Raw genomic sequence first — 19,020 nt, 5'->3', positions numbered from 1 at the left:
ACACATATTACACCTCTCTCGTCACGCTTTGCTTAAAATTCGAAAATTGTATTACAAAGAAAAAATATGATATTAATAAAATCCCTATCATTTTATTGATAGTCCTAATTGGAATAGGATTGCTTCTCCGTACGAGTCTATATTAACATCTTTAATTTGAAACAAAAATGCACAGGTTTAAGTTGCCTGGGCGCATTAAACTGTTGGTACTAAGCATGTCTTACATGTACACTAAACGCAATTCTCAAGAAATTTGTGGCATATACCGTAATAGGGAAGTTTATGGGTGAAAAGAAAATCGGAAACCCATGGCTAGGTGTACCTGACAAAGCGATAGCTGGATTCGAACTTTTGACCTGATCGGTCAGAGGCCGAACGGCGGCTGCGAGAGCAACCATTTTAAAGGGGTTAAACAACTGGTGCAGAGCCACAAGCAACGAATGACATCACTGTTCTTTCATTAATTACGTCGCAAATGGCCAGCGTAGACATACTGTGAATGTCTATGTTTCACTTCATCTATGCTATGCAATTAAATGCAAGACTTAGTGATTAATTGGTCATGTGACAGTGAACGTGAAACTGCTAACTGAAAAGAGACACGGTGTCACTATTTTGTCACAGCCGTGATGCAGCTTGTGGGTTCAACGTTATATGTACCCATATAGATACCACTGGTTTCACGCCAACACTGATCTGCAATCGGTCACGTGATTTTCTCGGCCTATGTTCGATATTGGCCCACATGCAAATAGCAATAACTGGGATTACACTACAAACAGCTTACCATATCAAGATTTGAAATTTCTGCATTAGACATTAGATCTAATCATAACATAACGCATGACTCTACACTTTGCAGTTATGGGCTGATTTCCCTTTGTATTGATTTCCCCTTACCCGTATATACCTGATCCTTGGTATCGTATTAAAAAAAAACAAATAATATAAATGTTAATTATTTCAATAGAGGGACTGAAACAGACCTAAACAGCCACAGCCACAATGAAGTTTTAATCTAGAATTCTTACGAGGCCATGGGATACGCCATATTAAAGCAACCGGAAGCACGATTGCTCGTCACTCGTACCTCACACACATGTGACTAAAAGGCAAAACAGGGTTTGCATAATGTCAGCGGAAACAGCTGCATGTTCGGTTTACAGAAATAATTTTCACCTGATGGGATAAAATGGATTACATATCAGTGCTTTTCGATTTTCACAGTGTGGACTTACTTTGAAGTCTGATATCTCGGTTATGCCATTATTTCACGAAAATATATAGGCATACATTTTAAACTTTATATGGGATACTTTATCGATGTATATATCCATCTGGATAAAGAGCTCATAAAGAGCTAGAACAAGACGCTATAAAGAGCCACAAATCTGTGGTGGGCTGACAGCGCCATCTAGACAGCGACCCTGCAGGGAAAACCGCGACCCCCGTGCACCCGCCATGCAAACACGCGGATCCGCGTTCAGTGTTTTACAACATGTACAGCAGCAGGGCAAACTCTAATCATCACGTTTTACGGTTTGTTTTCCAGTAGGTCCCGCTTCTCAGAAATTGAACAAAATCAAAATATATACTATAAATAATTGCTTCTATAGAACTCTACAACTTCCCCTTTAGATAATGTTACATTTGCCTCCTACTTCAGTAACAAAGGTCACCTATGCACTTCATTTAACTGAATAATGCTCACAGACAGGGTTGTCCTCTATATGATTTTTATGTCATCTGACAAAAATCACTGGCCTTAGATTGTCTCGTCGACTGGAATCCAATATTGACAGAATCTCGTTAGTTGCCATTTATTTCTCTTTGTCTGGAATAACGCTAGAATACATGCAACTCATGCAGACTGAAAGTTCTTGTCCATTCTCCTAATGTCTTCCAAGTTCCGGCTCAGTAGGCCGCAAGCATATTTAAATGTAGCTTTACGGTACCGGCATTGTATCTGCCAAACCATGCACCTAGCAGTTTTACGGTGCATAGTCTCGGCGTACGTATCGATCTAGTTTTCTATAAGTGTGTATGTTTGACCCTTATGGAGGCAAGCCTGTATGAACGGATGCTGGGACCGGCACAACCGTATGGTTTCTGCGAAATGACAGCTGTCCGCATGCATTTGATGGAACATTGAAATACACATAGCACATGTGCACTGGATACATTTTTTTTTATCAGTACAACACGTATTTGCAATTTTGCAGGGACATCTAGTAATGGATCGAGTTATATGTAAAGGATGTACATTACAGCCTTTTTAAGCAAGACTGTATAGGTCTTACTTGGGCGTTCTATTGCAACCATTTACAGAATTCATATATAGCTAGTTTATATATAGCTAACACTTCAGACAGTATTCTTTCAAGCAGAACAAAAGTGTCCGACTTTCCTCGTTCTAGTTCACTGCATGCATTATTAACCGTAAATTATTACAAATAATTGGAAAAATTGTTCACCTGTATGATAACATATACTATAAACAGAAACATATCAGTGGGTTTTTTTTTTCTCCGTAAATATCTTTTTCTTTTAAATGAAATCCCTTTGAGTATGTTCATTATATACGTATATTACTACTTAGTTCAACACAAAACGGATTCATACATTGCATATACAAACGATACATGTAGCTTACCAAACTATTTTAAGCGTAATCGTCCATAATCAGCCAGCAATTAATGTAACGTGTCTAACCAGTAGGCGATTAAAACATACAGAGTACAAGATAAGGCACATATACTTTGAAGATTTTATATTGCTTTCGATTCGGCAACTCAAGTGACAAAACAGCACAAGTGTGACATTCGAAGCGCCTAATTAGGTCATCCGCCGTCGCACAATGGAAATATTCTCGAGTACGACGTAACTCCAATCAAATCAAATGAAATAAATAACTGGAAAACTATATTCCCGGGTTTGGCATGAGAGGGCTTGAAACAAGGTGTCTGTACCGGTAACCTTGTACAGTACGATCAGTTCATTACGTTTTACTTGTGTGCATGTGTATCGAATGACTGTCACTGCGTGTAAATCTCCTCGTTTAATAGAATCGAATGTAACCTCTTATTGGTCACAGCTGGATGTTTTTGGTTCTAGTGTGATTCTTACTTTCGAAGCGCAGAACAGCTATCTGGACAGTACTTCTACACACATTCCCTGGCCTTCACCAATGATGCCTTCCCATTGGCGCCTGCTCTAAATTTGTGAGCAGAGAGCATGCTAGTTGGCAGTTAACCTATTTACACGTGTCCCATGGGACAAACACTACAGCTGCATAGCGTGAAGAGGTCAGTGTGCATCCGCAGGCCGATGGTGTCAGTAGCACGATGCAGGTGCCATCGTTTTGTCCGAAATGAGGGAATCAGAAAACTAACGACAGTAACATTAATTATGCAAGAAGTATCATAAAAAAGCACCTGCTGTGGCGCTGTTAAATTTCGCTGACGGCTGGCAAAATTAAGATATGTATGTTCTCGGTCTTTCATTCATTCACTTAGAAAATTCCTTTCTAGGTCTTCTCAACATCACTGAAAACTGTAAACTGCTTCTCTTTGAATCCGCTTTAATTTTGTAATTCATATACTTCCCTAATTCTCTGGTGTATGGTTTGTGAGGAACGTTGTTTTTGGAATTAGTCTGCGCTTATTGACCTAGAACGTTCATTTTGGTTGACAGCTGGTATACCAGTGTTTTGACGCCTAGATATCAACAATTTTCTACCCCGCTTTTCTGTGCTTTCTGCCATTTTGGGTTCCAGCTTTATTCGTGATGTACGTTTGCTTTAGCATATGCTTTAGCATACCTTTTGGATATTCGTTATTTTCATTTTTACGTCAATTTTACAGGGGAGGGGGGGGGGGTGTAGTTCTGATCAATCAGCAAACTATGGTGCAAATTTACATACAAGCCTGTTTGCAATTATGTGAACCCGTGTTCGTTGGTGTAAATAGTTGTTTAGTTATAGTACAACTCAGACAAGTGACGAGTTCTATCACAATATTAAAGCGGGTACAGAAGACATACAACATAGAGAGTTAAAACCAGAGTAAAACCAGAGTACCGAAGACAATGTAATATAGTTGGCACACGGTCACACATGCATAACCGGAGAAATTTGAATCCAATTTATCTCAGTTAGGGTTTAATGCTAACTCTTCCTGTAAAGTAGCAACTCTGACACCCCCGAGCAACATAGCTTAAGCACGATTTGGTAAAAAAAAAATTGCACTGATGTTAATTGCAAGTTATTAAACGTCTCCGGTCTATATATACTCTACATGCCGCCTTAGTTTCGTACTTGATATACTTTCCTAGTTCATTTGTTTGCTTTAGACTTTGTTTTCTGAATTGGCCGTAAGATTATTGACCTACAACATCTATTTTTGACGGCTGGTACACGATGTGAACGTCTGTTTTTGATGCCTAAATCCTTCACCCTGTCGCAAAAGTGAAAAATTCACTATGGTATTAAATACCAATCAGATTAATCGAGAACTATGGACCATTCACTGTTTTAATCATAAAGGATCTGCTGATCAAACTGACATTTCGCTCATTTTAACACGATGGATTGCAGCCTTCGTGGGGATTCGTCGACACCAAAATGTAAGCGACTGATGTATTTTGAAAATTTGGGGTGCTTCTCTACCTTTATCCGCATCAGTTTTTTTTTATTTATTTGATTGGTGCTTTACGCCGTACGTAAAATATTTCACTTATACTACGGCGGATATCATTATGGTGGGAGGAAACCGGGCAGAGCCATTTTGTTTTGTTTTTTCTGCCTTTGTAATATGAAAGCTGATGGGCGGACTGTTAACATGTTAAGCGATACTTATCTTTACTTGTAAACCACTCGCCACGATATGGCTGAGATATTGCCGATGTGGCCTTAAGCCATGATCATTCATTCCTTTCTTGTAAATCTTGTTAGTTGGTGCTCCATATTTAAGGTCTAGAGTTTTGGCGTTGTTGAAATCTCTCATGGTACCAAACATAGTAAAACGTCGCGCATGAATTGGGCTCCAAAGTTGCTGTACAGCTTGTAGTAATTTAATCATACCTTCGTCAGAACCCTTCACAATGAACGGAAAGACGTCGCACAGGATAGAGCCTAGTTTACAGGAAGGAAGTACTACCGCAGCTGTCAACGGGCACGGCTTCCTGGAAGGAAACGGATGGTACAGGAAACCGATAACTATCTACTATAAACGTCAATCATCTGAACAATTAGCAGATATATACATTTCCATAATGCAACACCTGGTATCCACATGCAGTTTCCATTTATCTTCCATATTAATGCCAGACTGGTGCATTTTATGTGAGGTTCTCGGAATTTTATTTATCGAAGAATATTCCGTGGAAATTTTATATCTGTTTGCTCAATCGATGCTATATTTTCATTTTAATTTGTCGATTGACAAACTCACCTAGCTATAGCGTTCCAATTGTTTTTCTCCAATCGACTGATAACGCGGCTTCTATCTATAAATCCGACACATTATACTTCGACATAATGCAAACTCACTCTTCAATTTATAAAAATACGCATTAAACAAATGCAATTTTAAAGACGTACTAATGTATATATCCTCGAGGTTTTACGTCATATTTAAATCATATGACGATGAGGAGTCATTAGGTGTGTGTACATCTACTTTGTTTTCTTGTGACAAGGCGAGTGCCTGCCATCAAAGTGCTGACGCCACTGAAGTATTATATCGAAGACACCAGATCTGACACCCCACCCACATTATACTGCATCAGGCCAACCAGTCCTGTTCCATTGCTCTAACCCATCATTGCTGAGCGCCAGTCGAGACGGCAACAGGTACCATTTTCAAGACACACTATTTGAAGCTTTAATTTAAATATACTGTACGTTGAACCTATGGAACTAAAGATGTATAATCAGTAACACCCTCATACTTGTTTGAAAACTTTCACTGAATTAAATCCAGTCCTAAACCAATGCTTGCATTATATGGTTCAGTTTATAGATCAGGTTTGGTACCGAATAGTATGAAATATTAAAAGAGATTATGTACCTATGGCACAAAAAAATCTTTCAAAAACAAAAAAAATGAATCTATACACATTTGGCGTCGTATCACTTGCTTTGGCCAATCTCAGAATCCTAGCAATTCACTGTATTTATCTGTAAATAAAAAAGTCTAAGCACAAGTCCCTCAACGCGTGTCTCATTATGAGTTTTCTTATTTTAACATATATATTAAATGTGTTTGTATTAGCCTTCGTGCATAATATTGTAAGTCTTCAAGTTTGAAATGAAAAGAGTTCCTGTTTAGAATATCAAATGTCACTGATGACATCCTCGACATAACATGATACATGTCTTATCGTATACCTATATCTTTGAATGGCATCAAGTGGCCTTGAACCGGAAATGAGTCTTGTGATAGTCGATTAGGAAGGTTCTTTCTTTGGTTGACAACTACTATAAATATACCGGATTTGACGATTAGATTCGTAAACTAGTTTTGCAATATGATATGACTGAACTAGCACGTCCCGTGTCCTAACGACTGAAAGGATCTATTCGGTAAAACAAAAACAAAAATAATACATTTAGAATCTAAGCAAGTTAATATATTTTCCATTGAGCATAATGTGAATTTGAACTCTATTCGAGCGATATTTTACAGTTCATACTGTAGAAGGTATATACTCAGGAGCAGAATACACGAGGTGTGGGTTCAAACCCCACTTTGGGCAGAGTATGTATAATTACTTCTGCTAGCCTTGCCTTGATGACGATAATAACTCGACAACGTTCGTGTGGGCGCCCGCACTGTCAAAGCCCGTCAACAAGTGAAAAAAACTTAAATATGGCGATAAGTGACAACCAAATAAATAAATACAGAGAAGAGCAAAGCATAGCTATTACACCTTTCTTATAATACGAATCGAAATCCTGTATTTTAGATTTGAAATAAATGCCAGCTTAAATCTAAAACAGGACTCGTCAAAAAATATCCAGTTTCTTTAATAAATATCAAGACCAATATTTTTTATCAAATAATACAAATCCCAATGCCTCAGCGGAAATTGCATATGTCACTCATGCTATTTTTCTTGTGAAGGAAGCGACCATCATGCCGTAATAGCTCGGGTGATGGTTGACGTAGAGCTCTGGGTGCCAGGAAAAAGAGCCTGCAGAGAGCATCAGACCGTGAAGCATGACGAGGCCCGTGTAACCGCAGGACTTAGCCCGGTCTACGTACTCAGCGGCGGTCTTCAGGAGTGAGTCCGCGTCCAGAGTAGACGCCCACTTTCCACAGGCCTAAAGATTGGACAACAGGGATAAAAAAGGTCAACATACAATAAAAAATGTGAATTATCAGATAAATAATGTTTTGTACAAATATATACAGGCCACCTAGAACTTGCATATGCGTGTTTAAATGATTTGTGATCCAGTAATTTAGATCGCACATTTCTCACCTGTCTACACAGAGGGGTTGCATGATCCACTTCTGGCAGCCATATTGGATTACTGCGGCTAAACCAGTCAATGTTGCAACATGGCCGACTGGCTATTGTTCTGCCAGAGTATTAATGTCACAGGAAACCCCTCTATAAGAGGCGGAGACTGGAATAAAAGAATTTTAAATTTGTAAATATGCACTACAGGTATGTACATGTGAAAAGAAATAACGCAATATTTGCCGTCCATCACAGCCATCGCATCCATAAGAGCATGTCAAGTCATATTTCCGCATTTCCGTACATCAATCAATTAATAGATAAATACATTTATCCATTTACAAAAAACATAATCCACACATGGTACGTGAAATCTGAACTGCTTTCCCAAGCTATAAAGTTAAACGCTGATATCGGAGGGGATATCAGGAAGATGTATATTTGTTTGATTGGTGTTTTACGCCGTACTCAAGAATATTTCACTTATACGACGGCGGCCAGCATTATAGTGGGTGGAAACCGGGCAGAGCCCGGGGGAAACCCACGGCCATCCGCAGGTTGCTGACAAACCTTCCCACGTTAGGCCGTAGAGGAAGCCAGAATGAGCTGGACTTGAACTCACAGCGACCGCATTGGTGAGAGACTCCTGGGTCATTACGCTGCGCTAGCGCGCTAACCGACTGAGCCACGGAGGCCCCGGAAGATGTATATAGCACCTGGCTAGTGATGTTGCACGTTAAATGGCATGACATCAGCAAACTTGTCGAATCCCGATACAACCAAGCGACTACTGATATGAATCAAAATCACAACAAACACAAAAATTGATTGTACTGTCCAAAATGTACACTCTTGAATATTTAATCTTTGATCCATTTGATGCACTCTCTGGTGTTCTCGTGAGAAGTAAGACATCACTGAGTGGCAGTTGTTGGGTTTTCTATGTTGAGCACATACAGGAGGATATTATGTTGTGTGCAAAATGAACACAGCATGATACTGAAATTCCAACAAATTTGACGTCATCACTTACGTCATCGAAAGGCTGTGACGCGTTTGAGTACCCGTATGGGCCGCTTTTGTCATGAGTGTGGGCCAGGTCAGAACTTATGATCACAACAACTCTTTCGTCTAACTCTTCCAGAAACGTGTACAGATTCTGTCCTAAATGAAGAAATGAAAAAAGACAACCAAGAACATAAATGGGATCGTTTGCTTCAATGGTACATCCATGTACATTGACTTCCATTTAAACATTTTTCTCGGATATACATGATAATACTGTCTGAATTTAGCAGGACAAGTATAAATTTTTTTCTAAATTATAAATATTTTATAAATTTATTTTCTATGGCGATTTTTTTTTTCTAAATTATAAATTTTTGGTATAAATCATAAGTTTTTTTTATACCTCATAAAATTTTATAGTGCTGACTCACTGCAACGTCACGCCCAGACATAACCTCCCATGTATACACACGATTGCCGAATAGTGACATTACGACATTGGATGTTTAAGGACTGAAGAAACAGGAATATTCGTTATAAAAGTCTACCCTTCTCCGCGTACCTGACAACCCTCATGACTGAAAGCCGCAATTTGGATTCGAGTCTGCGAACCTGTAACTGGTCAAGTGTCTATGGGATGCGGAAAGAACACTTTAATCCTATGAGCTATCTAGGGCCCCAGTAAGACGGGTTTTAAATTCCCAATAATATGGGTGTGAGGCTACAAAGGATTAGGGTGAGACAGTTAATCTACATCCACTATAAGACTCACCGAGAGTGAGAAGCTCTGGGATCATGGCCACATCCTCTGTGTATCTCCTACTGGGCTGAGACAATATCACCGTCTTAGTCTCACTTTCGTTTAGGAATGGCACGAAATGAAGTGGAATAACCTCCGCCCATCTGTATACGTGGGGAGGGGAAAGGTAGACATGCACTTACAACTGTTTTGACACTTGTTATACTGTACAAAAGAACGGATTTAGCCATGGTTATCACTGTTATGCATTTTCAATAGCGCTTATACTGTTACCCTCTGTGTATTTCCGCGACATTTAAAATGTGGGGAAAGTTAAACATGTACGGTACTTAAAACACTGATGTTCTATACAGTCATGTATATACTGACACTAGTTATACAGTACACAAGAGCGAATTTAGCCATAGTCAGTTATCAATGTTATGCATTAACGCCTCCATATTCCTCCGACATTTACAATTTATAAATTTTTAACAACCACTAAAATTAACCGTGGGTTGCATGGTTTACTTAAGCATATATGCTCTGTATTTGGTTTCCAAATTTAGGAGATGAACAGCTTGGCTAAGCTGATCGGCCCGCATAGTATGTACTAATGTAATTAGTCCTGAGACACTATGTAATCAGTTTAGAGGCACTAATGTAATATTACACGTACACACAGCTATATTGCCTGTTAACTGGGAGTACTGATAATGTTAAAAATATTTATTTATTTGTTTGATTGGTGTTTTACACCGTACTCAAGATTGTTTCACTTACACGACGGCAGCCAGCATTATGGTGGGAGGAAACCGGGTAGAGCCCGAGCGAACTCCACTGCTACCTTTCCTGCGAAACTGCTGAAACACTGCATACCAACACATTCTCATGGCCACAGCAATATTTAGTACTGGTTGGAGAACCATTTAAGTTTATCACTCCATCGAACAGTATCCTCCTATATACTACACTTACACTGATCCAAAAATGGCACTCGAGTAAATGTGATTTACAGATCAGAACATCAGAACCCAAAACCTTAGTTAATGTGATCACTGGGATGTAGGTCAGAATTCCCTGGTGTACGGTAACCTAACGTACAATGCTCGAGCAAAAATAATGAAATCACAGTAACTGGTGTCGATTTTATACAAAATTACAGGCATTTCCTATCTCAGGCCTACCTCAACGGAAATGGTTCTACCCCTTCAACCCCCCGGTGGCCCGAATGAGCTCAGCCCACTGACGTTACTTTGGGCGCTGAATTCGTCGCGGATTCGAGCCGCGATTTCACTGGCTAAAGACACGTTGACCATGTAACAACATGGAGGACATACACAGTTGTCAGTGTCAGCAAAGCCGACGCCACGCCTGTTCAGATAAAGCACAAAGTTACTGTAGTCGGCTATTCCGTGCGGGGTACTGAGTAAAATTACATCGGGATAGACAGATGCAATCTCCTTGCCCACGTCTACACAAGCTCGATGTATTTCCCAGGCCTCAGTTTTCGCGGTTGTGTTTGTCGTGTTGAAGTGGCCGGGATCTAAAGCGATACCTCCGTGTGGCATCACATAGGCTGATATTATACGTGACCTACATTCCCTAACAACTGAGAGGAAGGCTAAGCAAATCGCTGTTAAATAAACTGTCCGATACGACCGCGAATTCTCTCGCTTTACATCCTGGCAGGCTCTCATTCTGTTTACAATGACGCCGCCCGACTCGAAATCAGATGACTTATGAAGGGCATGACCACAAAAGTTGTTTCCCCTATTTCACAGTGTGTTGAGAGTTATCTCACCCTGATCTGTATCAATACTGGTAAGCTCATAATATATGCATTTCCCAGATATAATCGGTGACAGGAAATCGTGAAGTTTTATTCCATACACTACAGCGGTGACATAAATTCCATGAGGTCTGTATGTATGGAGAGGGGAGATGTAGTGCTTTTTTTTTTGTTTGCTTTCATGAAGCGGAATGTTCACTGTGGACCATCGTCTTAAAAATAAGCAAGTTGAAATATGAGTTTAGTGTTTCACGCAGTACTCAAGAATATTTCACCTATACGACGGAAATCGGGAAGAGCTTTGAGGCATCTCACGACCATCCGCGAATAAGAAGAACAAAAGATGAGTGTTGACTCCATTGCTATAAAGGACTGGTAATCAGTTTACATGTGTATTCGCTGCTAAGGCGAAGAGGTGCCGCATCGACCACAGTCTTAGTTTCATTATGATGATGTAAGAATTGCACATTCGAGAAACTGAATAAGCACTGAACTAGCTCTGAGAACAGTAATGAGCCATGTTGCCAGTTTAGCTTCTACATTAACCGCTCAGAATAAGCAGGCCCTACAGTCACAAAGCTGAAACTCGGTCTTCTCGCCTGCGCTATCCTGAACGATTCCAAGCTGTAATGCACGAAACCCGGTTTCCCGTGATCTTGAAATAATCCCGAATTCATATCATCTCAATATGTGAGAATATGAAATACCATAACGTGGCAATTAACACAAATATAACCAAGGCCTGCACTCGGACAGCGACCGAACTTCGTACACAACCATTTTGGAATCACGTGTCTCTGTTGCTAGGGTGGACGCGGCTGCTCCGTTGAAAATTTTTAAGATTGCCTACGTTTTTTCAATAGTTCCTAGCTTATAGTTCCTACAGTTAATTGTTAAAGCAAGAATTAACGTTAAGTCACCCAAACAAATTGTCAATCGCCCTTTTAATCTTCTTGGTTTCCATCAAAACTTTCCACAAGTTTATCTTGTCGATGACGAGAGTGGCCGACTCGTATCATAAATGGCTGTTAGCAAACATTGACTTGCTTTCGATGTGGCACTTACATTAGTGTTAAATGTGCATTGGTATTTGTTATTCACGAACAGTTTGGTGATATGAAATCAGAATTACTGTATAGGACTAATGAAAACATATTTCTGTAGCATCCAGCATGTTGAGGACAACACACTCGAAAGACCTAGCTCCAAATTAGTAAATTGAAGAGTACAGATGCAGTATGTATTTCTGAAAGTTAATCTTCAAAGAATGAAACAGATCTTAGATCTAGTACTGACTGCACATCAGAAAAGAGAAGGCGAGGTGAAGAGATGGAGAGATTTTGCTTAGTTAAGGCTATATCAATTTATGAGCAGACAAATGTTTTTTTTATACATGTAGATAAAAGAAAATTTTCATTAAAGAAAACGTATTGTTATAAGAAAACAATAACCACAAAAGCGCCATATGTATTAACATAACGTTAACTATGCATTAGTTTGAGTCCGCGTTAAATTACCTCCCCTTTGAGTTTTGTATTCTCCGAATGCAGTGACGTCACAAACCACGACGTAACAATCCGTCTCAATTTCGCCTTTCATTGTCTCCGTCATCTTTTTCTCAACTGGCATGAGGCAATATCAAGATATCCAGAATGCCTTGTTTTGGTAAGTAAAAGCAGATTGATTTCATGTGCGATGCAACAAGCCATATCTGTACTAATAATAAACTTACCTTTGAAATGTGCATTGCGAATCTGTCAAAAATAATAAAGGGGTTTAATATAATAGATGTTTTGGGCCTATTACATCACGCTTTTAATTGTTTAAAACAGATTTTACTTTCAGGGCTATTTTAATGCATTGATTTAAAGGGATACAGAATCGTTGCTGATTGTCTGCTATGAGAGACAGGCAAGTCCTGGCTATGCCTAACCTAAGCTCAATATTAGGTATGGTACATTTATTCAAAGGGTGAGCAAGGCTGTAAGACTTAACCCAGGAAATCCTATCTCCACTGTCAGCCATTCAGCATCGATTCTGTATCCCTTTAATTACACATTATAAGCCCATGAAAATGTGACGCATTTGGTTTTTGTTTCTTACAGATAGAGCCAGACAGGGATGTTCACTACTATGTACCTGTGAGTTACAAAGCTAACACAACGCGAAGTTTATGTTTAAATGCGGGTTCGCCTATGACGTCATCACATTAAAACCCCAACAGTTTGCTATCTAGCTTTGTACTTACAGCTTTGTCGTTACAATGTGACCAGCTTAAAACATCGATGTATACGGCAGTTGCCTATGATGATCCCTCTAAATTACAAAAACCCTGTAATAAGAGACTAAGACAAGACAGGCCTAAACACATTTTCAGACGAAAAGAACCAAATGTTTCACAAATTCACACACCCAGCTAGTTCACCCAGTCTTGATCTAACTACAGTTGATCTGCCTCTGATGTCAAGGCTCGAATCCAGCCCTTGCTGGTTTTGTTGCATCTTTAATCTCCATCTGTAGGTTTGTCAAATACATAGCGGAGGGTAATTAGTTACCAAAAGTAAGTCATTTGCACGACATTGACCTTGTGAAAACTTCTTAAGTAAAGTGTTAAATATCATTTACATAAATATGTCCGGCGTTTAGTACTGTGATGTGCGCAAAACTGATCCTTTGATTTGTGCACATATATCGGATAATTAACTTTATTGCATTAACAAGGTTGAATGCTCAATATGCGAGAAATAAAGATTATTCAACGCGCTAATTTGACCAGCGATATCACTTGTTCGAATCCAGCGCTCGCTATTTCACCCTTTCCTTTGCGTCCTGGGTTTTTACTTGACGAGATGTAGTATTATTACTCCGGGTTTCCACAGTCCCGAAGTGTAACCACTGTCCCTAAAGTTGATTATGTTTGGCAAGACGTCAGTTGATGGAATGAATAAATAAAAAACATACCAACATATAACGTGTCTTTATATTACAAATGTGTTTACACAGGCTCAAACGCTGACCCTGTCCAGGCTTTCATCGTGCGGCAGATTGTGTCCCAGGTTCTAGTTACTATTGATCAGGTATATAGTGCCGAACCCACGCCCATGAGCAAAATCAAAGAAAGAATCGACAAATACATCGATAGGAAAGTAGACGAGAAGATCCAAGAGTTGTTGGAATATTGCAATCGTATTGAGGCCAGTGCGAAAGGTGAGTCGTCTATCTAATTACATTTATTTACTTATTTATTTGATTTGTGTTTTACGACGGCGGCCTGCATTAAACAGGGTGGAAAACTGGCAGGGCCCGGGGGAAACCCACGATCGCCAGCACATCGTTGGCAGACCTTCTTACGTACAAGTATAATAAGATGAGAATAATTGTAGATTTGGGGGACGAACTGTCGTTTTTTTCCTTTTAGTAAGGGTAGGTGGAGGGCGGTGATGACTGCGTACAGTTGCAATTTACGTGTTAGGATCAGAAATTATGATATTTGTATAAATATATACACGTATTGTTCAAATCAGGCTGTTAGTTTATTGTGTCCTGCAGAGGAACGGTGGTTATTCCATCACACTCTGGTTATTCTGTTATACATGTACGTGGCGTCGTTCTGGACAATTGACTCACGACGATATATTATATACATGCCCAGTGTATTGATTGAACTCATTAATAGCTTAACACCTATCTGTTGCCGTAAGAATTTTCTGTTCGTGTAACAAAAATTACTAAATATGGCTCATTCCCTCATTTCGTTATCTGGTTGATCAATTTTTCGTTTTCATCTTTTTTTAATTTTTTTTTTCAGCACAAGCCATAAAGAACTCTGCTAGGATTTCTCCATGTGCAGATACCCGGATGTTGTCAAGAAAGACGACTGGCACTGGTTACTCGTCCGACAGTGGCATGGAGGTGGGCAATATATCTATTTATTTATTTATCTATCTATTGAATTGTGTTAAAGACAAGTTCTCTTTCTGCCAGTACAAATGTACAAATCTGTACGTTAAACGTTGGAAAGTTCATCACCAACTTGTCATAGAGGTACGTATAAAACTGACCACAACCATACAAATGAAAAATACTGTTAAACAACAATCAGATTAATAAATGTAGGTTAGATTAATTTAGGAAAATTTGTTGAGATTAGTAATTCTTTGAGAGCATTATAGAAAATCATAGGCCTACTTAGTAATATTTAGTCTGATTGTGTTTAGGAAATCCCCCTTGATGACGTCACCATTGAAATTCCTGGCAGTTCCGCAGACGACAGCAGTAAGTCACGTGACCATATCTTAAATTGATCATGTTTTTCTTTTGTGACCAAATTCGCAAAAAGGTTAAGGTTATCAAGTTCATAAAGCCGTTCGTTTTATACTGTATTTTTTAAAACACAATTTTATAGCACATGATAGAATGTTTATATTGTAAATGTATGTCAAATTCTGCATGTGTGTGTGCGTCTGTATTTTGGAAACCATTTTTCATTGTCTGTATAATGGACATAAAGCCATATCAAAGCCATATTTACATATGAAATCTGTCCATTTGTGCAATCGAAATATATTTTTCATGAATCTGGTTAATAGTTTAATAAAAGTTGCAGAATGTTTGTAATACGAAGGCATATACAGGATATTTATACGACTCTTCAAGAAATAAAGGCCTCTTTAAGTCTGATTGTCTAAATTTGAATATTTGTACGCCTTTTACGTTTCACTTGTATCTTTCCTTGAAGCAGAAAAAGGAAAGAAGTCAGTGTTGAAGAGGATTTTCAAGCAAGACAAGAAACCGGCTGAGGTGACGGACGAAGACACAAGCTTTTGTCTTACAAATATCTTTCAGAAATTTCCAAATGTGTAGATTGTAAAATTATGAATTCAGTAATTGTTGCCAGTTATTTCTCCAAAGGACTAAAAACAGTTCGAGTGCCATAAATTACCTATACGGTGCAGTATATATAAATACATGTACAACTAATTTTTGCTGTTTAAATAAAATTTCTATAATTCTTCAGTGGCTTAAGAAAAAGGTGGTGAGTTTTTGGTGTGTTGTGTAATTGGATGATTTATGTATACAAAAAGCTGTTTCGTTCCATTTTCTATTTCAGGTGTTTTGTATTTGGGGTAAATACATATGAGTGGACTTCTAGTCCATGGGAGTACGACGTTAAACCCCAAGCACTCACCCAAGCACTAGTCCATGGGCCAAGGCACAAAATTTCATATATTTGTACCACCCAGGGCGGCCAAATCTCCTTCCTATGTTTAAGTTGCTACATGTCTTTAGTTCACGTTTTGATATGGCAGCCCTCGCAGATGGGTACCTTTGTATGGGTTATGCCCCTTTTAATTAAACATACTTATTATTCAATGGGCTAACTCGTATATTGCCAACAGTCTTAGACTAACAGCGCTATTTGAATCCCCAGTCAACTTAAAAACAGAGTGTTTACCTTCAGGAATACTTCCTTAAAGGAATATTCAATGGGCTAACACATATATTGCCAACAGTCTTAGACTAACAGCGCTATTTGAATCCCCAGTCAACTTAAAAACAGAGTGTTTACCTTCAGGAATACTTCCTTAAAGGAATATTCAATGGGCTAACACATATATTGCCAACAGTCTTAGACTAACAGCGCTATTTGAATCCCCAGTCAACTTAAAAACAGAGTGTTTACCTTCAGGAATACTTCCTTAAAGGAATATTCAATGGGCTAACACATATATTGCCAACAGTCTTAGACTAACAGCGCTATTTGAACCCCCAGTCAACTTAAAAACAGAGTGTTTACCTTCAGGAATACTTCCTTAAAGGATCAGTGTCCAGAGTTAGCTACTTGTTTTTAGCATAAAGATTAGTACCTCTTTATCAGAAGGCCCTCAGGAAAACGTAATTATGACATTAAATCACCAAAAACAATAGATTTACTACCCTAGCCGATCTCCACCCGGCCGCCTGGCAAAGCTCAGCGGGTGAGGTCATAGATGGCCATCCCAAGCCTAGCTGGCCTATTTAACCTGGGAATTCGTATCAAAACGATGTCATTTTTAGATGGATCCTAACTACAGAAGCAAATATACTGCCTTACAAATTTGAACCCATAATGGACGACGTTGAAGTTCCGATTTATGATACTGACATCTCTGGTCAGACTGAAGATTCTGAGTTTCCAGACGTTGAATTTGATCTTTGTCTAGGCATTTCCAACCACACTGCCAATACGGACTGGTAAGCTATAGTTTTGTCCTGGGCTACACTGTAGATCTACAATTCGTGTGTATGCCAGATTAAGTATTTACTATTCTTTCCTTCTGCCCGCTTCACACTATATATTAATTTATTCCCCGGGTGGATTTACTTCAAAAATGGGTTCGCGAAAATGATTTTTCTTGCATTTAATCAAGGCAATACTGAAAAAAAATTCTTACAACTGTTAGACTTTCCTAGTTATATTTTGGCCGGAATTACTCAAGCTAGTCAAATAAGTATTTTATTTCCTGTGGTGTCGCTAATCCTCGTAATCTGGATAAGAGATGAAAACAATTGGGGATGCATTATCACTATGTAAGATTGCTTTCGCACCTACCCTGAGCAGTATTCAAAGAGATGTCATTTGTTTTTCGCACTTTTCATGAGTAATTTTCATCAACAACCACTATTTCAAACCCAGTCATTAATTCTTGATTAACGCAGTCAAGTAACACCATTAGTTTTGGATTACCTATGGCTTTAATCGTCCTCTGTAGCCGATCAGAAACCGCTAGCCTTGTCGTAGCTATCAAACGGCCATTGCGTTGTATAAAGTTCGCAATTTGCTGGAAGCTCACTCGTTCGTCCACAGGAGAGACACACTTAAAGGGATAGCGTGTATCAAAGCGACACTCAATGGAAGTCAAGTGGTTGTATCTACTTTTTCACTTTAAACGCATACCGATGATTAATCAAACTGGGTGGGCCGCTCTAGAAGTAGTTGGTGTATACCTAGATAGTTGCCTAACATTTTTGACAGATTATGTGATACTGAATCGACACTCGAAACTTACTTATTATCCTGGAATAAACTGAAATCGTGAGTGACGTAAGTATTTCAAGGTGACGTATAGGGTGACGTATAGGGTCCTGCAAAAGAGAAAATGACAGAAATATTTTGTTCCCTTATACTCCAAAACACTGATAAACTTTTATTCACGAATTTCCTAGTTTCCCCATCTTTGTCCTATATATACGGGAGAGGATGTTTGATGGAACAGCCATATGAACACAAACTTGTGTTTTTTCCAACAAAAGTCTTGTGTCGTATTTGAACAACTCTGTTTTGTGTTGAATTACTTCACATTTGTTTAACACATGTTTGTGTTGGGGTGACATATTTCTGTGTTGAACGAAACAACACAAGTTGTGTTTGATTTCCATTGTTTTTTTGTGTAGGGAATCTTCGAAATTCTTCAACCCTCATTGCTCTGGGGTTCTGGATGGTCTAAGCGGTTGACGGCACATCTAGGACTGCATAGTCAGGTAGACTCCCTAAAGTTCTGTGGAGATCACTTGCTATCCATCAGTATAACGCACACCTTGCATGAGCTGTCTCTGTGGATGAATATCTCTGTGTAACAAGTTGGAGAGATTGTCATTTATTTGCAAAAAGTGGATGGTTTACTCCGAAGTAGTTCCCGCCATTGTTAAACTGACTCCCGTCGAATGTGTAAGTACAAAATTCATGAATACGGGGTTAAAACCCCAATGAAATTATTATCTCAGTCGCTGTGAGTCCAGCTCATGCTGACTTATTCTCCAGCCGTACGTGGGAAGGATTGTCAGCAGCCTGCGGATGGCCGTGGGTTTCCCTCATGCTAAATAAATAAATAAACAAAAAAATTAATATCCAGTTCTAATTTACCTATATATATTCCTTTTATAAGTTTACATCCAATATACAAAAATGGATTTACCACCTCTGCCACCGGGGGATATGGTTTTGGCGGAGTTGTCTGACCGTCTGTATGTTTGT

The 19,020-nt window shown here is 39.0% G+C and overlaps 2 protein-coding genes across 4 annotated transcripts; one reads left to right on the top strand and one right to left on the bottom strand.

The window, feature by feature from the left end:
* Nucleotides 1–7,023: 7,023 nt before the first annotated feature.
* Nucleotides 7,024–10,979, bottom strand: LOC135473951 (protein CA_C1420-like). The gene is given in 5 exon segments (XM_064753910.1): nucleotides 7,024–7,324; nucleotides 8,501–8,631; nucleotides 9,248–9,378; nucleotides 10,402–10,427; nucleotides 10,429–10,979. Coding segments are annotated over 5 exon segments (996 nt in total). The 5' UTR covers nucleotides 10,915–10,979; the 3' UTR covers nucleotides 7,024–7,102.
* LOC135473953 (uncharacterized) lies at nucleotides 10,909–15,971 on the top strand. 3 transcript variants are annotated; one of them, XM_064753912.1, is made up of 6 exons: nucleotides 10,909–11,038; nucleotides 13,112–13,147; nucleotides 14,010–14,213; nucleotides 14,815–14,918; nucleotides 15,224–15,281; nucleotides 15,748–15,971. In XM_064753912.1, exons 1-6 carry the CDS (start codon nucleotides 10,957–10,959, stop codon nucleotides 15,867–15,869), a joined length of 606 nt encoding a protein of 201 aa, XP_064609982.1. In that variant the 5' UTR covers nucleotides 10,909–10,956; the 3' UTR covers nucleotides 15,870–15,971. The 3 variants fall into 3 exon arrangements, with proteins under 3 accessions (XP_064609982.1, XP_064609981.1, XP_064609983.1); XM_064753911.1 differs by having other exon boundaries at nucleotides 15,745–15,971; XM_064753913.1 differs by lacking the exon at nucleotides 10,909–11,038 and adding an exon at nucleotides 12,550–12,671 and having other exon boundaries at nucleotides 15,745–15,971.
* Nucleotides 15,972–19,020: the final 3,049 nt, after the last annotated feature.

The sequence above is a fragment of the Liolophura sinensis genome, chromosome 8 (assembly GCF_032854445.1).
Source record: "Liolophura sinensis isolate JHLJ2023 chromosome 8, CUHK_Ljap_v2, whole genome shotgun sequence".
Taxonomy (NCBI): domain Eukaryota; kingdom Metazoa; phylum Mollusca; class Polyplacophora; order Chitonida; family Chitonidae; genus Liolophura; species Liolophura sinensis.
This window is presented reverse-complemented; position numbering and strand designations above follow the sequence as displayed.

Bases quoted from the DNA above. Each gene is read 5' to 3' on its own strand.
- LOC135473953 (XM_064753911.1), top strand. From the start codon at position 10,957: ATGAAGGGCATGACCACAAAAGTTGTTTCCCCTATTTCACAGTGTGTT. The intron at 13,148-14,009 runs GTGAGTTACAAA...GTGTTTACACAG, and splicing joins ATGTTCACTACTATGTACCT to GCTCAAACGCTGACCCTGTC. The intron at 14,919-15,223 runs GTGGGCAATATA...GATTGTGTTTAG, and splicing joins CGTCCGACAGTGGCATGGAG to GAAATCCCCCTTGATGACGT.